Raw genomic sequence first — 19,546 nt, forward strand, 5'->3', positions numbered from 1 at the left:
CTTTTACATAATTAATAGTAGTGTTACAATCTTAGCATATTTAACATCAGTAAAATATTTTCTCTGATCTTTAGCTGGTATTTTAATATCATTTGATCAATAACAACAGGCCAGAATGTGAGGTAATTTTAAAATAAATGACCTGTACTTATTTGTCAGTAAAGTTGATGCAGTCTAGCTACTGTTTTTAGTAATTCCATTCACTGAAATTCTCCACATTCTCCAACTAAAGTTTCAATTTTTCTTAATTTGATATGTTTGGCCAATTTTAAAGAAGAGGAAAAATTTATTTAAATGACACACTATCTTATTTATCCCAACTCTGATTAAATAATTTTGGGAAATGCATAGAGGAAGGGATAAGCAAAATTGAACAGTTTCTTTATAGTAAAATCCTCAGTGATTTTACATATGACTTTTTTTTTCCTATTCCCTAACTCTGTCCTCAATAGTTTTGTCTTTGGCTTATTCCGTGTTCTTCCATTATGTTACTGGCATATATCTTGGGCACAGTGTGGGTTCAGTTCCAGACCACCGCATTAAAATGAGTCAAACATTTTTTTTGGTTTCCCAATGCATATAAAATTTATGTTTACACTGTGCTGTAGTAAGTGTGTAGTAGCCTTATGTCTAAAAAACACTTTACATACCTTAATTGTGACAGACAAACTAAATGGCACATCCTGTTAGAAAAATGGCGTTGACAGATTTGCTCGACACCAGGTTGCCATAAACACTCCATTTGTAAAAAATATAGTATCTACAAAGTATAATAAAACAAGGTATATTTGTACTGTTCATTATAATTACCCGAGAAGCTTTAAAAAAGTACATTTCTACTGAATCTGAATCTCTCAAGGGGAAAGTTTTAAATAAATGGCGATCCTGTCATATTAGGACCCAGTGTTTTAGGATCCCTTCTGCTTTCTATCCATAATTTCTGCTATAACCATGTATTTTCTGTTGACTTTAATTCAGCTCAGCTCAGTCAAGTAAAAAAAGTTGGTTCTTCCCACTCAACTTTCTACGTGCCTGCCTAAAGGAAAAATGCAAATCAGATGTAACCATTACTCATGAATCTAAGGCAGCCAACCCATTGCCTAACCCAAATAGAACATTTCTTCCCTTTCATCCTACCCTCCTCCTACATAAAAATTTTTAGTTCTTCTACTTTGCCAATATTCCTTTTTTCTTTTAATTTTTTTAATTTTTTTGAAAAGTTGTGGGTTTACAGAACAATCATATGTTAAGTACTAGACTCGCATAGACCATCCCACCACCACCATCTTGCATGGTATAGAACAGTTGTTAAAATTGATGACAACACTTTTAATTGTCCTTGTTTCTTTCAACAGTAGTTACCTTTGTTACAGTTGAAAAATTGTTAAAATAGTTTAATGTCCATAGTTTACAGTAGATGTCTTCCCCCCCCCCCGTATACCACCCTATTATTAACACCTTGTATTTGTGATGTACATTTTTTATTTAATCCATGAAAGAATATTCTTGTACTGTTAACTATAGCCCATCATCTGTAATAGGATTCACTGTGTTACCCAATCCTAAGTTCTAACTTAACTCTAGTAAGTTTCCCTTTTAACCACATTCACTTACATAATTTGCTGCTGTTAATTACACTTATAATATTGTGCTACCGTCACCATCATCCATTTCCCAAACTGTTAAAATCAACCCAAATAGAAATTCTGTACAAATTAAGTATCAACTCCCCATTCTCTAAACTTTATCCCCTTCTAAACTATAATCTAGATTCTAAATCTGGATTTGCTTATTATAATAAATTCATATCAGTGAGATCATACAGTATTTGTCCTTTCGTGTCTGACTTATTTCACTCAACGTGTCTTCAAGTTTCATCCATGTTGTTACATGCATCAGGACTTCATTCCTTGGTATAGCTCAATAATAATCCATTGAATGTATATACCACATTTTGTTTATCCATTCATCAGTTGATGGACACTTGGGTTGGTTCCATCTTTCAGGAGTTGTAAATAAGGCCACTATGAACATCAGTGTGCAAGTACCTTTTCGAGTCCCTGCTTTTATATTCTTCTGAGTATGTACCTGGTAGCAGGATTGCCGGGTCATATGGTAATTCTATACTTCGCTTTCTGAAGAACTGCCAAACTGTCTCTGACAGTGGCTGTGCCAGATTACATTCCTACCAGCAGTGAATGAGTGTTCCTACTTCTCCACATCCTTTCCAACACTTGTAGTTTCTTTTAATAATAGCCATTCTAGTGGATGTGAAGTGATACCTCATTGTGGTGTAGATTTGCATTTCCCTAATAGTGATGTTGAACATCTTTTCGTGTGCTTTCTAAAAATCTTCTTATATATTCTCTTTGGAGAAAAGTCTCCTCAAGTCTTCTTCCCATTTTTAAAATGGGTTGTCTTTTTATTGTTGAGTTGTAGGATTTCTTTTTATGTTCTGGATATTACACCCTTATCAGATATGTTGTTTCCAAATATTTTCTCCCATTAAGTAGATTGTCTTTTCCATTTGGTTTCAGAGTCCTTTGACGTTCAAAAATATATAATTTTGAGAAGGTCTCACTTATCCATTTTTTTCTTTCATTGCTTGTGCTTTGTATGTAAAGTCTTAGAAACCATTGGTTGACTCAAGATCCCAAAGATGTCACTCTTAAGTTTTCTTCTTGGAGTTTATGGTCCTGTTTTTTATATTTAAGTCTTTCATTTTTGAATTAGTTTTTTTATACGGTATGATATAGGGATCCTCTTTCATTCTTTTCCGTAGGTACATCCAATTCTCACACCACCATTTGTTGAAGAGTCTCTTCTTTCCCAATTGAGTTTACTTGACAGTATAGTTAAAAAGCATTTGGCAAGTGGCTGTGGCTCAATCAGATGAGCTCCCGTCTACTATATGGGCGGCCCTGGGTTTGCATCCCAGGGCCTCCTTGTGAAGGCAGACTCAACTGCACACCATGGAGTGCCGTCTCACCCGCAAGCATGCGGCGGAGAGCTGACTCAGCAAAGTGACGCAACAAAGAAGGGAGACAAGCAAGAACTCAGAAGAGCGTGCATCAAATGGACATAGCAGATAGCAAGCAAAGCCACAAGGAGGCAGGGGAAATAAAAAATACATACAGACACAGAAGAGTGCACAGCAAGTGCACAGCAAATGGACACAGAGCAGACAGCATGCAAAAAAAAAAAGCCACAGGGAGCGGGGAGGGGATTAAAAAAAGCATTTGGCTATAGATGTGAGTGAGGGTTTAGGTCTGAACTTCTATTCTGTTGGTTAATATATCTATCCTTGGGCCAGTGCTACTCATACTACTCATGCTGTTTTGACCACTGTAGCTTTGCGAAATGTTTGTTTTGTTTTTGTAAAATGTTTTAAAGTCTAAGTTCTATGACTCTGTTCTTTTTACCAAGATGTTTTTGGCTATTCAGTGCCCCTTACACTTCGAAATAAATTTGGTAATTTGCATTTCCATTTCTACAAAGTAGGCTTATGGAATTTTTATTGCCATAGAGTTGAATCTGTAAATCATTTTGGGAATTGAAATCTTAACGATATTTAGTCTTCCTGTCCATGAACACAGAATGTTCTTCCATTCATATAAGTCGTCTTTGATTTCTTTGTGCAGTGTCTTACAGTTTTTTGTGTATAAGTCCTTTGCATCCTTGGTTAAATTTATCCCTTGATTTGATTCTTTTTGTCGTTCTTATTAATGGAATTATTGCCTTGATTTCCTCAGATTGCTCTTTACTAGTATATAGAAACACTGATTTTTGTGTATTGATCTTGTACCCTGCCACTTTGGTGAATTTATTAGCTCTAGTAGTTCAGTTGTAGATTTTTTGGGACTTTCTATTTATAGGATCATGTCATCTGCAAGTAGTGAACGTTTTACTTCTTCCTTTCCGTTTGGATGCCTTTTATTTCTTTTCTTTTTTGCCTAAATGTACTGGCCAGAACTTCTAGAACAATGTTGAATAACAGTGGTGACAGTGGGCATCCTTGTCTTGTTCCAGGTCTTAGAGGGAAACTTTCAGTCTTTCACCATCGAGTATATGATGTTAGCTGTGGGTTTTTCATATATGCCCTTTATCAGTTTGAGGATGTTTCCTTCTATTTCTAATTTTCTTGGTCTTTTTTTGAAACGAAAGTATGCTGGATTTTGTCAAATGCCTTTTCTCCCAAGTGCCTTGTCTGTATCAGTGGAGATGATTGTATGGTTTTATTCACTTTGATTTGTTAGTGTGATATATTACATTAATTGATTTTCTTATGTTGAACCAGCCTTGCTTATCTGGGATAAAAACCCTCTTGATCGTGGTTGTTTCAGTCTGCCGGGCTGCTGAAATGCAATATACCAGAAGTGGGTGAGATTTTACAATGGGGATTTATTAGCTTACATTTACAGTTCTGAGGCCGTAAAAATGTCCAAATCAAGATATCATCAAGCAATGCTCTCTCCCCAAAGACCAGCTGCTGGCATTCCTGGACTCCTGTCACATGGCAAGGTACATTTCAGCATCTGCTATTCTTTCTCTACTCTTCTGGGCTTCTTTGCTTTTGGGTTTTGGCTTCTGTGGCTTTCTCTTTGTTTCTGTGGCCTTTCTGTCTTGTTTCTATGGCTTTCTCTCTGTCACTCTCTCCCTGTGCATCGCATTTATAAAGGTCTACAGTTAAGAGGATTAAGACCAACCCTGGGCCATTCCTTAATTGAAGTAACGTAACCAAAAGACTCCTAACTGAAGTAACCTAATCAAAAGTTCCCACCCACAATAGGTTCACAGGCACAGGAATGAACCAACTTTAAGAACATGATATTCTGGGGTACATACAGTCTCAAACTACCACTGTGGTATGTAATTCTTTTCATGTGCTGTTGGATTCAATTTGCAGAATTTTGTTGAGGATTTTTGTTATCTGTATTCACTTGAGAAATTGGTCTCTAATTTTCTGGTATCTTTATTTGGCTTTGGCATTAAGATAATGCTGGCCTCATAGAATGACTTAGTGTATCATCCTGTTCAATTTTTTCAGAAGAGTTTGAGCAGAATTTGTGTCAGTTCTTGGAATAATGGATAGAATTTACCTGTGAAATCATGTGGTCCTGGAGTTTTCTTTGTTGGGTAGTTTTTATGATTGATTCAGTAACTTTACTTGTGATTGGTCTCTTGAGGTCTTCTGTTTCTTCTAGAGTCAGTGTAAGTGGTTTATGTATTCTGAAAATTTGTCCATTTCATCTAGGTTGTCTAATTTGCTGGCATACAGTTGTTCGTAGTATCCTTTTTTTTGGGGGGGGGGGATTGATTGATTGATTTCTCTCCCCCATCCCCACCCCCCGTTGTCTGCTCTCTGTGTCCGTTTGCTGTGTGTTCTTCCATGTCTTGTATTCTCATTAGGCAGATCTGGGAACCCATCCTGGGACCTTCCAGAGTGGGAGAGAGGCGATCCTTCTCTTTGCGCCACCTCAGCTCCCTTTTCTGCTACATCTCTTATTGTCTCTCTTCTGTATCTCTTGTTGTATCATCTTGCTGCACCAGCTCTCCAGGTCGGCTGGCATTCCTGCATGGGGCAGCACTCCTGCGCAGGGCTCATTCCCACGCAGGCCAGCTCGCCACATGAGGCAGCTTGCCTTTACCAGGAGGCTCTGGGCGTCGAACCCTGGACCTTCTCTATGGTAAATGGGAGCCCAACTGCTTGAGTCACATCCGTTTCCCCATAGCATCCTCTTATGATCTTTATTATATCTGCAGGATCAGTAGTAATGTCCCGCCGCTCATTTCTGATTTTATTTGTGTCTTCTTTCTTTTTTTGTCAATCTAGCTAAGGGTTTATCAATTTTATTGATCTTTTCAAACAATGAACTTTGTTTTGTTAATTCTATTGTTTTTTTTATTTTCAATTTCATTTATTTCTACTCTAATCCTCCTTTCCTTCTGCTTGCTTTGGTTTTAATTTGCTGTTTTTTTGTCCAGTTCTTCCAGGTATTCAGTTAGGTCTTTTATTTTAGCTCTGTCTTCTTTTTTAATGTGTTATGGCTATAAAATTTCCCCTCAGGACTGCCTTTCCTGCATTCCATAAGTTTTGATATGTTGTATTCTCATTTTTGTTCATCTCTGTATTTTTACTGATTTTGCCTTGCAATTTTTTCTTTTACTGTACCACTGATTGTTGTTTAACTTCCATATATTCGTGGATTTTCCAGTTCTCCACCTGTTAGTTGTTTCCAGCTTCATTCCATTATGATCAGAGAAGATGTGTTGTATAAGTTCAGTCATTTGAATTTATTGAGACTTCTTTTATGACCCAGTATGTGGTTTGTCATGTGAGAATGATTCATGTGCATTTGAGAAGAATACATATCCTGCTGTTTGGCAGTGCAGTGTTCTATATATGTCTGTTAAGTTCTAGTTCATTTATCATCATATATGAGTTCTCTGTATCCTCTTTGATCTTCCGTCTAGACATTCTGTATACTGATGAGAGTGGTGTATTGACGTCTTCAACAATTATTGTAGAGCTGTCTTATTTCTCCCTTCATTTTTGCCAGTGTTTGCCTTATGTATTTTGGGACACCATGGTTAGGTGCATAAATATTTATGATTGTTGTTTCTTCTTGGCAGATTGCCCCTTTATTAATATATAGTGATCTTCTTTCTCGCTTATAACAGCTTTTGGCTTAAAGTCGTTTATTTTGTATAGTATAGCTACCCCAGCTCTTTATTTATTACTGTTTGCTTGCAGTATCTTTTTCCAACCTTTCACTTTCCTTCTATTTATGCCTTTGGGTCTAAGGTGAGTCTCTTGTAAAGAATGTATAGTTGGATCATGCTTTTTCATCCATTCTGCCAATCTGTATCTTTTGATTGGGGAGTTTAATCTGTTAACATTCAGTGTTATTACTGAAAAGGCAGTACTTTCTTCAGCCATTCTGTCCTTTGGTTTTTATATGTCATATATTTATATGTCATATATTTCCTGTATTGCCACCTCCTTTCTGTATAGTTGATCTTTTGTGATGTATCTTAATTGGTCCCTTTCTCATTTCTATTTCTGTATATTTTAAAGTAAATTATTTGTGATTACCCTGGAGTTTATATTGTACAACCGACATTAATACCCTACTAATTTGAAAAGATACTAGCCAGCTTCAATAGTATACATAGTCCCTGAATCTTAATGTCTTCATATTACACCAGGTCACTCTCTCCTGTCTCTTGCTTTCAATTTCCAGCACTCCATTTACTGATTCTTGTAAGGCAGGCCTTTTGTTCACAAAGTCTCGGTTTTGTTTGTGAATATTTTAAACTCTCCATTTTTGAAGTTCAGTTTTGCCATATAAAGAATTCTTTTTTTTTTTTTAAGATTTATTTTTATTTATTTAATTCCCGTCCCCTCCCCTGGTTGTCTGTTTTCTGTGTCTTTTTGCTGCGTCTTGTTTCTTTGTCCGTTTCTGTTGTCGTCAGCGGCATGGGAAGTGTGGGCAGCGCCATTCCTCGGCAGGCTGCTCCCTCCTTCGCGCTGGGCAGCTCTCCTTATGGGTGCACTCCTTGCGCGTGGGGCTCCCCTACGCGGGGGACACCTCTGTGTAGCAGGGCACTCCTTGCGCGCATCAGCACTGCGCATGGGCCAGCTGCACACGGGTCAAGGAGGCCCGGGGCTTGAACCGCGGACCTCCCATGTGGTAGACGGACGCCCTAACCACTGGGCCAAAGTCCGTTTCCCTAAAGAATACTTAACTGCCAATTTTTCTCTTTCAGAACCTTAAATATATCGTACCACTGCCTTCTTGCTTCCATGGTTTCTGATGAGAAATCAATACTTTATCTTACTAAGGATCCCATGTATGTGACAAATCGCTTCTCTCTTGCTGCTTTCTTTATCTTTGACATTTGAAATTCTGATTAGTATGTGTCTTGGAATAGGTCTATTAGGATTTATTCTGTTAGACATATGTTGCGTATCTTGGCCATGTATATTTATGTCTTTCATAAGTGTTATTTACAAAAAAAGTTATTTCCTCATGTTCTTTTTGCCCTTTTCCTGTTCTTTTCAGATACCTGTGACCCATATTTTTGTATGTTTAGTGCTATAACTCACATCCCTGAGACACTGCTCAATTTTTTCTCTTCTCTGTCTGACTTCAAATGCCCTTTCTTCTAGTTAGCCTATTTTCTTCTGCCTGTTTGAATCTGCTATTGTATGCTTCTAGTATTTTTTCAGTCTCTTCTCTTGCCCTTTCATTCCCATAAGTTCTGAGTTTTGTTTTTGTATGCTCTCAAATTCTTTTCTGTGCTCATACATTGCCTTCTTAATAGCCTTTATCTCTTTATGCACATTTCCATTCATCTCCTTGAATTGACTTAGGAGATTTCTCTGAACTTCTTTGAATAGTTGTTCCAAATTCTCTGTCTTCTCTGAAGTTTTAATTTTTTTCCCTTGACTGAGCCATATATTTCTTTTTCTTAGTATGGTTAGTAATTTCTTGCTGATGTCTTAAGTATCTGATTCTCTTGTGTTAACTCTGAAGATCCATTTCTTCCTCTTGTGGGATTATATTGTTGATTGACCTTGTGTTAGGGTTCTTTGATGCTTGCTTCAAGTTCTTCTGGACCTTTAAAGTAGCCTGAGTTGTACTGATCACATTTTCTCAACTATTCTTCATCTGTTTCTTGCTCTGGATGTGTGGCATAATTTTTAAGTTTGTACTTTTTTTGTAATTGTTTCTCCTCCAGGAGAAAACTTCATTTCCTCTATTCTTTCTCCAGGAATCTTGATCTGTTTTGTTTGTTTTTGTGCAGAATTTTCTCCCCAACTGCTATGATTTGTTTAAATTCTCTCCCTCACTCAGGGTCCTATTTTCCTTACACTTTTCAGTTCTTGGACTGGCAGTTCAATTTAACCCCTTCCGTTTTTTTCTGTGAGGCTTTTCTGCATCTGATTTCTTCCCTGTTGGGGTATCCCATCCCAGGAATCCAGATGGGGTCAATCTAGAAAGGTGGGTCACTCCCAAAAAGTCCGTCTGGCTCCATTCTATCTTGGTTTCCTTCCTGAGGGTGGGTGTGTGTGTGGGGGGGGCGGTTTATCTTGGGTCGCTGTGCCTGGATGTACATGGGGTTCTAACTCACTGCTGTGAATTCTGTTTTAGTCTGTGTCTCTGGTGGAGAGACCTCGACTGCTGCCTCTGGAGAACTCCAGGCTGCATGGGACCAAACGAGGGGGTGGGAGAGGACCAGCCAAAGGACAGAAGTTTCCTCTCTGATATTTGTCTGTTTTTGATTCAACATTTGTGGAGTCCTTCTCCAGTGTCTACTGTCCTTCAAAGTTCTAAGCAAGTGGAATTTGTCCTTACGGTTGCCAAATCTCTGGGGAGGTTTTTTTAAGGGATGTCTTACATCGCCATGTTGATGGTGTCACTCAAGACAGTGTATTCCAATGAGATGAGATTTCTGTCATCCTCCATTGCCACATCCCATTGTAAGTCTTTCTGCTAAGAATGCAGTTGAGCCCTTTCCTCCTTATTGAATTCTATAACCACATTCTTTTTTTTTTAATTATTTATTGTTTTTTTTTTTAATTACATTATGAAAAATATGAGGTCCCATTCAACCCCACCGCCCCCGCCCCCCACTCCCCCCCACAGCAACACTCTCTCCCATCATCATGACACATCCATTGCACCTGGTAAGTTCATCTCTGAGCATCACTGCACCCCATAGTCAATGGTCCACATCATAGCCCAGACTCTCTCACGTTCCATCCAGTGGGCCCTGGGGGGATCTATAATGTCCCGTAATTGTCCGTGAAGCACTATCCAGGACAACTCCACGTCCCGAAAACGCCTCCACATCTCATCTCTTCCTCCCGTTCCCCACACCCAGCAGCCACCATGGCTACCGTTCCCACACCCATTCCACATTTTCTCTGTGGACATTTATAACCACATTCTTGATTGTCACTGGAAGACCTGGAGGAGTTGGTATACTTTTTCTTTCAGATCACAGCATGAATCCAACCATAGAGAGCCCAATTGTCTTATTTTGACAAATAGCCTCTCTATTCTCCTTGTCCTCATCCTAGCCACCCTCAAATAAACTATATAAATACCTGTTTCCTTTTCTCCCACATAAGACAGTCACCAGATTGTACCTCTTCTCACCTCCATGAATATCCTTAATACTAATCTTTCCAAAAGATTGTTTTATGTCATCCACTTGTTAAACCTATATGATCAAATACTAGTTCTCAAGCTCACATTCAAGGCTCTCCAGCTACCTTATTTATTCAACTCTATAATCTCCAACCTCTGTCTTTGTCAGATTTAGCTCTTTTTCCATATCTGTTCTGTTTACTTCTGCCTTCAAAGAGGACTTTCCTCTCTCATTTTCTCCCTTTCCTTTTCCTAGTCCAATTCTTATATTCCTTTATTACTCAAACCAAACCCTACTTTCTTCCTCTCTATTTCAGCCCATGGTTATCTCTCCTGTTTTCTTGAAATCTCATAGCATAGCATAATTGATTCATTCATCTAGCAGATAGTTTTTAGTATCTTGTTATGTACATGGTACTATGTGAGATTGTTGCTATAGAGAAGATATTGTTCCTGCTCTACAATTTTATTACCAGAATAGAGGTAGTGTGAGAAATCATAGGAAGAGCTTGGGGGCAGGTGGAGTGGTTAGGAAGCCTTCCTAGAAAACATAGACATCCTAGTAGATCTGTAAAGAATGGAGTGGGGTGTAGAAGGATTTAAAGATAGGGAATATCATATATAGATATTATAAGAAAGTTATACCAGATGCTCACTCTGGCTGGAGTGTGAAATCCAGCATAGAAAGTGGTGAGGTGTTGGGCTGGAACATTTAGCTAAAGCTGAATCTTGAAGAACCCTGTTTACCATGCCTAAAAGTTTTAATTTCATCAGGAAGGCAATAGCGAGCCAAGTGCAAGAGTGACACAATCAGACTCTTTTAGAGCAACCATTGAAAGTAGCAATGAAGGGGATTGGAGAATCATGTGATGCTAGAGGTAAGAAGGCTGATTGCTGCAGTGTAGTCAAAAAAAGGATTGAAGAATTTCTAGAAATAAAAGGAATTGGGGAATCCATAGGATATAGTGCCTCGTTTGGAAATGAGGAAGGAGGAAGTTAGAGGGAACTAGAACAACCAAGGCTCCAGTGACTAGAGATGATTGATGCACTTCATTGAAATAGGTAGTAGAGGAGGAACTATTTTGGGGAGTAGAGCAAGGGAAACAGGATGTTCTATGTGAGAGCCATATGTAGAACACATAGTAAGAGGTGCTTATGAGTGTTTGGCGTCCAGCAGAAATCTGGGCTAAAAATTAAGATTTAGAGTCATGTCATCAGTATACAAATGGTAGTTGAAGCCGTAATGGTGGCTACAGTTGCAAGGGTGAGTATGTACAAGGGCTAAAGACTAAGCCTTAGCCTAGCTTTTGTTTGTGCCAGATTTAATTTTAAAAACATTTAGGTTTAGCCATTTGGTGGGTGTATAGTGGGAGAGCTGGTAAGAAAAGGCAATCTAGTATGACTAGAACAGAATGAGTGAGAAAGACATCAGAGAGATAACAAAAGAGGAAAATGCAGAGCATGATGGACCTTGTAAGCAATTTTAAGGGCTTTGGCTTTTATTCTGAGTAAGATGGGAAATCATTAGAAGGTTTTGAGTAGAAGAGTAATCTAACTTTTGTATTAAAAAGAGTGCTCGGGGCGGCGAACTTGGCCCAGTGGTTAGGGTGTCCGTCTACCACATGGGAGGTCCGTGGTTCAAACCGTGGGCCTCCTTGACCCATGTGGAGCTGGCCCATGCGCAGTGCTGATGTGCACAAAGAGTGCCCTGTCATGCAGCGGTGTCCCCATGTAGGGGAGCCCCACGCGCAAGTAGAGTGCGCCCATAAGGAGAGCTGCCCAGCGCAAAAGAAAGTGCAGCCTGCCCAGGTATGGTGCCGCACACACAGAGAGCTGACAGAAGATGACACAACAGAAAGAATCACAGATTCCCGAGCCGCTGACAACAACAGAAGCAGACAAAGAAGACGCAGCAAATAGACACAGAGAACAGACAACAGGATGGGGTGGGGGAAGGGGAGAGATAAATAAATCTTCAAAAAAAAAAAAAAGAGTGCTCGGTTTATTTTGTGAATAGACAAAGGCAGATGCAGGGAAACAAGTTGGATGGCAGGCAGGAGCTGGATGTTTGGATGCAGAAAAACTAGGAAATACTTGTTGAAGCAATGTGCCTGAATAAGCATGGATGTTTTGGTACTTAGAAATGTCATTTGAAAACAGGAGACAGAATAATTCAGCCCAGCCCTTTTGTTCAAATAGCAGTGAAGTCTAGCTCTACATGCATAAATAATGGTAAGCTTGAACTTCTTAAGTAGGTTTTTACAGAAGTAATCAGTTATCCTTATTTCCCCATAAGGAATCTTACACATTATAGCTTTTAATAAGCTCTTTTAAATTCAGTAATCACACAAGTCTGAATGTAGTCTTAATTGTTGCTATGACTAAGTAAGTGTTAAGGTCATTATTTGCTTAAATAAACATTTAATGAATAAGTGAATATAATTTAATCTTTGTTTAGGAATCTGCAGAAAATAACCTTAAATAGCTCTTTTTCATTTAATATTTACTAGAATTTATTATAAAGCAGGTTGAAATATCTTTCTCATTTTTTAAGCATGCTTTTTCTTTAGGCTGATCTAATTTTTCTATAGTATTTCATAAAATATTGAGTAATTGCAGTAGGCCAAAATATGTGCTCAAGGTTGAGTAGGTTCCAAAGATAAATCTTGGCTAGTCCTCATCCTTGAAGGAGTTTACATTCTCCAAATACTACAAGAGAATACATCTTTTGAAGGAAAAGATATAAAGGTAAATTAGACACGGTCTCAAATCTTTAGATGCTCACAATTCTGGAGGTCAATATGCAAACAAAAAATTACAGCATGATGTCATAAGTATAGAATGTAGTACTGCTGGAGCATAAATGAGGGAGCAGTTCTACTGAGGGGAAGTAAAGTCCTTTTAAATTATACTTTAAAGAACAAAGACATTTCCCATGATGGATGGGGGCACGAGGAGCGATAATGTCAGCAGAGCTTTCCATTCTTGTTCGCAGAGGCATAGAGCCAATTTGTAACCCATTTGTCAGTGACTGGGGCAGACATTTAGGACACATTTTGCAATACTCTCCCTTCAGATAGGTTGTATCTACAGATAGGTAATGTCACTCTTATTTAATCAATAAGAGTGATAGTTTCTGACTTCTGAAATATTAGTGGTACACCCTATCTAGAGCTAGTGAATTCTTTGGCAATAACTACCCATGCGTTTAACAAAGACCATAAAAAGCTCTACCTGAAAAAGCAAGTTTTTTCATGCGGTAAGCAAAAGAAAAAGCATTTTCTGCTGGAGAGAAGAGGGGAAATGAGTAAGAAAAATAATATGCATATAATAAAAATAGGTACAGGCTCACTTGCTGGACTTGGAGTCAGATGATGAAGCTAAAATTCATTCTTGAGCCTCTGACTCTTAAGCCCATGTTCATCCAGTGCACTACGCAGACTGAAATAACAGGTGAATACTTTTGGATCCCAGCACCATGATGCCAGGGTTCATGGAGATATGAAAGTGTGCCTGTGCAGACCATTGTCCTGTCTTTTCCAATCTTTTTTATTGCTCATATTGCTGTGTATTGGAAACATTTATATTATCTGTAATACTCTAAGCAAGAGGCTTTATAAGTTATTTGCTTAATTATAAATTATGGTTCATCTGATTTCATTGTATGTATGACTGAACATTAAAGAATTATTTATTTACTTTAGTCCCTATAAATCAGACTGATTTGTGTTTACATGCCTCTTGTTATTTTATGAAAAGTTGGAATTGCTCTTGGTGATTAACTCTGAAATTGCAACTGAGCCTAATTATTTCAAATATTTGCTAACCTAAGAAAACTTTACCCACCCAAGATATCGTAAAGTTAGTAAGTAGTCTGCACATATAGCTGTTCCCTCTTCTTAAAACAATCTTCTACCTAACTCCAGTTCCTGCAGACCATAGCTTAAGTGTCACCTTTTCTATTAGTGAATGTGATATCATCCCTGAAATCCCTTTCCTAGTTGTAGTTCCTATAATACATTGTACTTTTCTTTCATTGCACTTATCACAATATACATTTTATTTTTAATATGACTTTTATTCAGTGTTTGGCCTCCATGCTGGTATGTATGTTAAGTCTTGCAGTGGCAGGACCATGTTCTCAGTAAGACCAGGTGCATGGTTGGCATTCAATAAACTAAACATAGACTAAATTAATTAATGAACATACTTAAACCCAGATATTCTGTTCCACATCTGTAGTTTTAATTCTAAACCAGCATTTCCCAGACTCCCAAAAGCTTTCTCTGAGCTTTTAATATCTTTCCTTAAAAAAAATAATGTCTCTGTGGTTAATTGATTTGGAAGAGTGGTGACAGTTTATATCAGCATTTTCTATGTTTGGTTTTTTTTTTGGTATCAAACTATTTTTTTTGGACTACATCTTGATAATTTGCAATTAGTATTCCAAGGAAGCGGATGTGGCTCCCGCATGCCACATGGGAGGTCTGTGGTTTGGTTCCCAGTGCCTCCTAAAGAAGACAGTGAGCTGGTGTGATGAAGAGGCTCACCAAGCTAATACAGCAAGATGATGCAACAAGAGACATAAGAAGAAAAAAACATAATGAGAAACACAAAAAAGCAGGGAGCAGAGGTTCCTGGTGCCTCCTAAAAAGAAAACGAGCAGGACAGCGAGCTGGTGTGCCGGGCAGGCATGGCAAGCTGACGCAACAGACACAAGAAGAAAAAACATAATGAGAGACATAACAAAGCAGGGAATGGAGGTGGTTCAAGCAATTAGGCAACTTCCTCCCACATCAGAGGTCCCAGGTTCAGTTCCCAGTGTCTCCTAAAGACACAGCACACAGCAAATGAAACACTGTGGGGGGAGGGGCGGGGGGGTGGAGAGAAATAAATAAAATCTTTTTTTTTTTTTTTAATTGCAGTGAATGTGGTTTGAGAATGCTGGCTTGCTCAATGCTGCTTGTAGATTTATTCAGAAATTTCATTGGCAGTTACTGTCTTCAAAGAACATCAGAACTCTTCTTTATCATTGTAATTACAATTGCATCATCTTGGATATTCAAAGTACTCTGTAAATGTTTATTGAATTGACTAGGGAACTCATCTTGTAATTTATTTCGTTTGTTAGCTGGCTTCACCGTTCTACATTTCTTCCTACTCAAAGCAGAAACCCCATTTTCACTTACCAGAATGATACTTTGTGGAAATCAATGCATATATAGCTTCGGATTTTAAAGAAAATATACCTACAAGTATAATTGCTTTACCCTTGAACCAAACTGACTTAAATGGAAAAAATTTCACTGACCCAAATAATTATCATCATGTCTTTTAGAACTTACCATTGTTTTAGAAAATCATTAAATGAAATGTACTCAAATATTTGTCTTTCATAGTATTTTAGGAAATGTGGAAAATAAAAGTACAGAAAGGAATTTCAAATTTGTACCACCTAGAAATAGTGTGTTAACTTTTTGTTGTATATGCTTTGAAACATCAATGTATTTGTGTGTATACACGATACATACATGCACATAAATATATACATTGATACATATTTATTTATTCAACAAATATCGAACATCATGCACTGTGCCTGGCACTGTTTTAGGTGAGGCTATAGCAGTGAACAAAATAAACAAAACTCCCTGCCCTTGTGATGCCTGGATTGGGGTCATGGAGTGGGGAAAGAGAGGGAGAAAACAATAAACAAACTCTATGACTTATCAGATAAGCACAATGAAAAAATAAAGCAGGGAAGGGAATAAATGAGTATAGGGAAAAGGATTGATTTGTTAAATATAAATATGTGTCCACATATACATGTATTCATCTACTTTAGATTTTCTTCTGTATATAAATATGTTCAATTGTCTTTTTCTCTTAAACACAAATTCTGAACATAGAATTTTCAGACCTTTTTTACGGGATACATTGATGGTTTTTCTGTGTTATTAAATCTTAATCCGAACCATTTAATCCATTTTATATAATATGGTCCTTTTTCTACACAGTAATCAGGATTATCTTTTCAAACCCTTCAGCCACTATTGCTCTGAGAAAAAGGACACATTTTTTTAACATGACCCATAAGATTGCATGATCTGGTGCTAGGCACATCTGCAGATGAATCTGTCACTCCCTCGCTTGCCATGCTCCAGCTCCACCACACCTCTGATCTTCCTGTCTTAGGGTCCTCATACATATATGGGAAGGGGAGAGAGAAGAATAGTATAAGGCTATAGTTATCCCAGTTGTTGAGAAATGATTTTAAGAATTTGAAGAACTTTACCTCATTTGCTACATAATACACAACTCAGCCTCTTAGTAACATTTTTCTTTATCCAGCTTTTTATTTTAAAATGTTCAAACTCATTGTGTGTATGTGGTGGGAATAGGTCAAAGAAAATTCCCCTTGACATAATGAAGGTATGTGCAAGTAGAAGAGTATGTGACTGACTTTCCAATTGAGGTCCTAAAGGTGGGGCTGTGTCAGTGGACTAAAGGGCCAATTAATACCACAACAAATTAAGTCAGTCACTCTGTTCTCCCTCCACAGATACATACACCAGCTCCCAGGAGCCTTTGGGCAGTCTTAGGGCTTAGAATCAAAGGTCAAATTGAGTTGTAAAAAAGAAAGTAGTTTTTACACACCATAGTTTGTGACTGCAGTTTGTCTCTGTTATTTAGTATGATGAAACCATAAAGGAAGAGATTTTTAACTTATAATAGGACTTTCCTTTAGGGGACGTTGAAAATCAGAAGTCAAAAAACTGCTGGAAAAAATTTACATGGGGCTAATTTCCGTAATATTAAAAAGGAAACAATTCAAGTAGCTAAACATCAGTGAAAAAAGAAAAGCTATATGGTACTTTTGAAAATGAGCCAAGAAGAGCAGCATTTGGAATTGGGGGGGTGATATAACTATTATTTGTAAAGAAATTAAACTTAAATAACAAGATGGGTGAAGATTTTAAAATTCTAAACGGATATTGAGAAGTTACTCCTAGGAATGAGAGAAATGTACGTTATTACAGCCTCATACATGCATTGAGCCACTTGCATTTTTAGTTGTCCTGTAGTTGTTTTCATGGGTCTACAAAGATGTCTATGTAGGTATATAATAGTACAGGGATGATTTTTTCAGCATTTGGGGAAGAGTTTAGGTATTTAGATTATTTCCGTGTTTTTTTCCCCATGTTCAATTGTCTAGTTAATTAAATTCTGATATATCCATATGGTGGAATACAGTGTAGCTGTTGCAAAGAATATAGAAGTATCAGCATGGAAATATCTCCAGGATCAAGTGAGCCCAAGCTAAGGATAAAGCTTTGCATGTTGTATAATAGGAGCCTATCAATGAAGTTAGAAACGTTTGTATGTATGTTTATTTATATATATATATAGATATATATATATTAAATACTCTATATAATACCTCCTCACCTGCCTATAGGGACTAGAGCCTTTCATTTTCATACTGTTTGAATGTTTTTCAGCTTACATTTTCTATATTAAAAAACTAGTTTAAATTTAACAAAATATATTTCAAAATTTAGTGGTGTAGATCTGGGTAAGAACATGTATCACAAACTGAATCTTCCTGGTTTATTTGGTCACCTGCTATATGCAAGGCAATATACTAAACATTTTCTGCACATTTAATTGCTTGAATCTCTGACCAGCCCTATAAAGTAGATTCTGTTTTTCTCTTTGTGAGGAAATGGAGATTTAGAGGAGTGGAAGTATCTTGCCAGGAGTCACACCACTGTTTAAGTTTTGGAGTTGGGCTCTAATACGAGCAGTCCTTAAACCCTCTACTGCCATTGAAAAAATGTTTCTGGAGATTTGTAAAAAGTTTATTACTTCCAGACAAAAGACCAGGGTTTGCATCTATGTTGGTTTCAACTCTTCTTTGAATAGATCGCTAGCTGATTTGTATGACAGCACTTTCTAAATTTACAAAACACTGTATGAATAGATTAGAATCAATAAAATATTTCTATCCACAGACTGACTTTATTTTTACAAGTTGAAATGTTTTAACCCTTTTTCTTTGACTCTCATTTGTACAATATGAACTTTAAATACAATTTCAGTCAACTTTTTGGTATCTCTTTGTGTAATACAGCAGTTTGCCAATTTTGGTGTAGTTCCTTTTCTTAAAGTCAGTGTATTTAACAAAATGTTCTCATGTCTACTTAAAACATTTTTACTCCTAATTGTATTGTTAGCAGCATTGTTTCACAACCTGTTAAAGTCCCTCTGTTTAAAAAAGGAATAAAAACTTCACAAGGCTATACATTGTTTGCTGTTTTTTCTTACATAACCTTCCCTATTTCTCCTCTTTTTAGGAACATCATCTTCAGCGGGCTATTTCAGCACAGCAGGTTTATGGCGAGAAGAGGGATAATATGGTGATACCAGTCCCAGAGGCAGAAAGCAATATTGCTTACTATGAGTCTATATATCCTGGGGAATTTAAGATGCCAAAGCAGCTCATTCACATACAGCGTAAGTATTTACTTTTTAATGATAATATTTTCTGTATTTATTGTCTACCTGTATAACTCTTGACAGATGTTTATCTGTTCAAGGCCATTTTCATTCTCTAATTCATTGACCACCATTAGCTTGAGCTGTTAGTGCCCATTTTCAACTTTTAAAACTGTTTGAGATTTTTGCCTGACAAAAAAGATAGATTTGTCATCCTAGATTTTCATTTTAATCCCAGCATGAGATCTTACCCTGCTTTAGATAGATAGGATAAAGAACATGCCTCAAATGAAGAAATGGTTTCTTCCTTTTCAGAAATAGTAATGTTAGTAGTCTTAAAGAACTTCTTGATGTAAGTCAGGGATTGGCAAACATTTTCTGTACAGGGTCAGATTATAAATATTTTAGGCTTTGCAGATCAGTCTGTTAAAACTATATGCACATCTGCTGTGGTAGTGTAAAAACAGCCTTAGGCAATACATAAACAAACGGGCATAGTGTTCCAGTGAAACATTATTGACAAAGTTTTATAAACTACTGGTTTATAGTTTGCCAACCTCTGATCTGTATTTCTGCTAGCAGAATAATGCTTTATTATTACAATTTTTTAGATTTAGTGTTCTAATTAAGAACTTTCACTTAATGTTCACTGAAAATAATCCTTTGACAGCTCTCACATTTGGTGGTCAACAGTTGAGAGCTCATAGACTTTAGGTAATATATTTTACTCACCCAATCCCCAAGTAGTTGACACCTTAAAAATAAATAGTTGAAAGTTTGCTAAGCTAAAACCACTGCAGCCTACATTGTTGTCTTGTTGACCTTTGTGAGCAAGAGGTTTTTCTAGGGGCCTATCTAAAGTTTTTTCAGGGCACTATAAACCTGTT

At 37.3% G+C, this 19,546-nt stretch overlaps 1 protein-coding gene across 5 annotated transcripts in view; it reads left to right on the forward strand.

Annotated features, from left to right (window-relative positions):
* The window catches only part of EPC1 (enhancer of polycomb homolog 1), a 104,397-nt gene that overhangs the window by 55,523 nt on the left and 29,328 nt on the right, over positions 1–19,546 (forward strand). For all 5 annotated transcript variants that reach the window (XM_058297719.2, XM_004451660.5, XM_058297720.2 and 2 more), the window contains exon 2: positions 18,518–18,677. In XM_058297719.2, the coding sequence (XP_058153702.1) occupies positions 18,578–18,677 (100 nt within the window). In that variant the 5' untranslated portion in view covers positions 18,518–18,577. The remainder of the gene's footprint in view (positions 1–18,517; positions 18,678–19,546) is intronic.

This window comes from Dasypus novemcinctus, chromosome 5 (genome assembly GCF_030445035.2).
Source record: "Dasypus novemcinctus isolate mDasNov1 chromosome 5, mDasNov1.1.hap2, whole genome shotgun sequence".
In the NCBI taxonomy this organism is placed as follows: domain Eukaryota; kingdom Metazoa; phylum Chordata; class Mammalia; order Cingulata; family Dasypodidae; genus Dasypus; species Dasypus novemcinctus.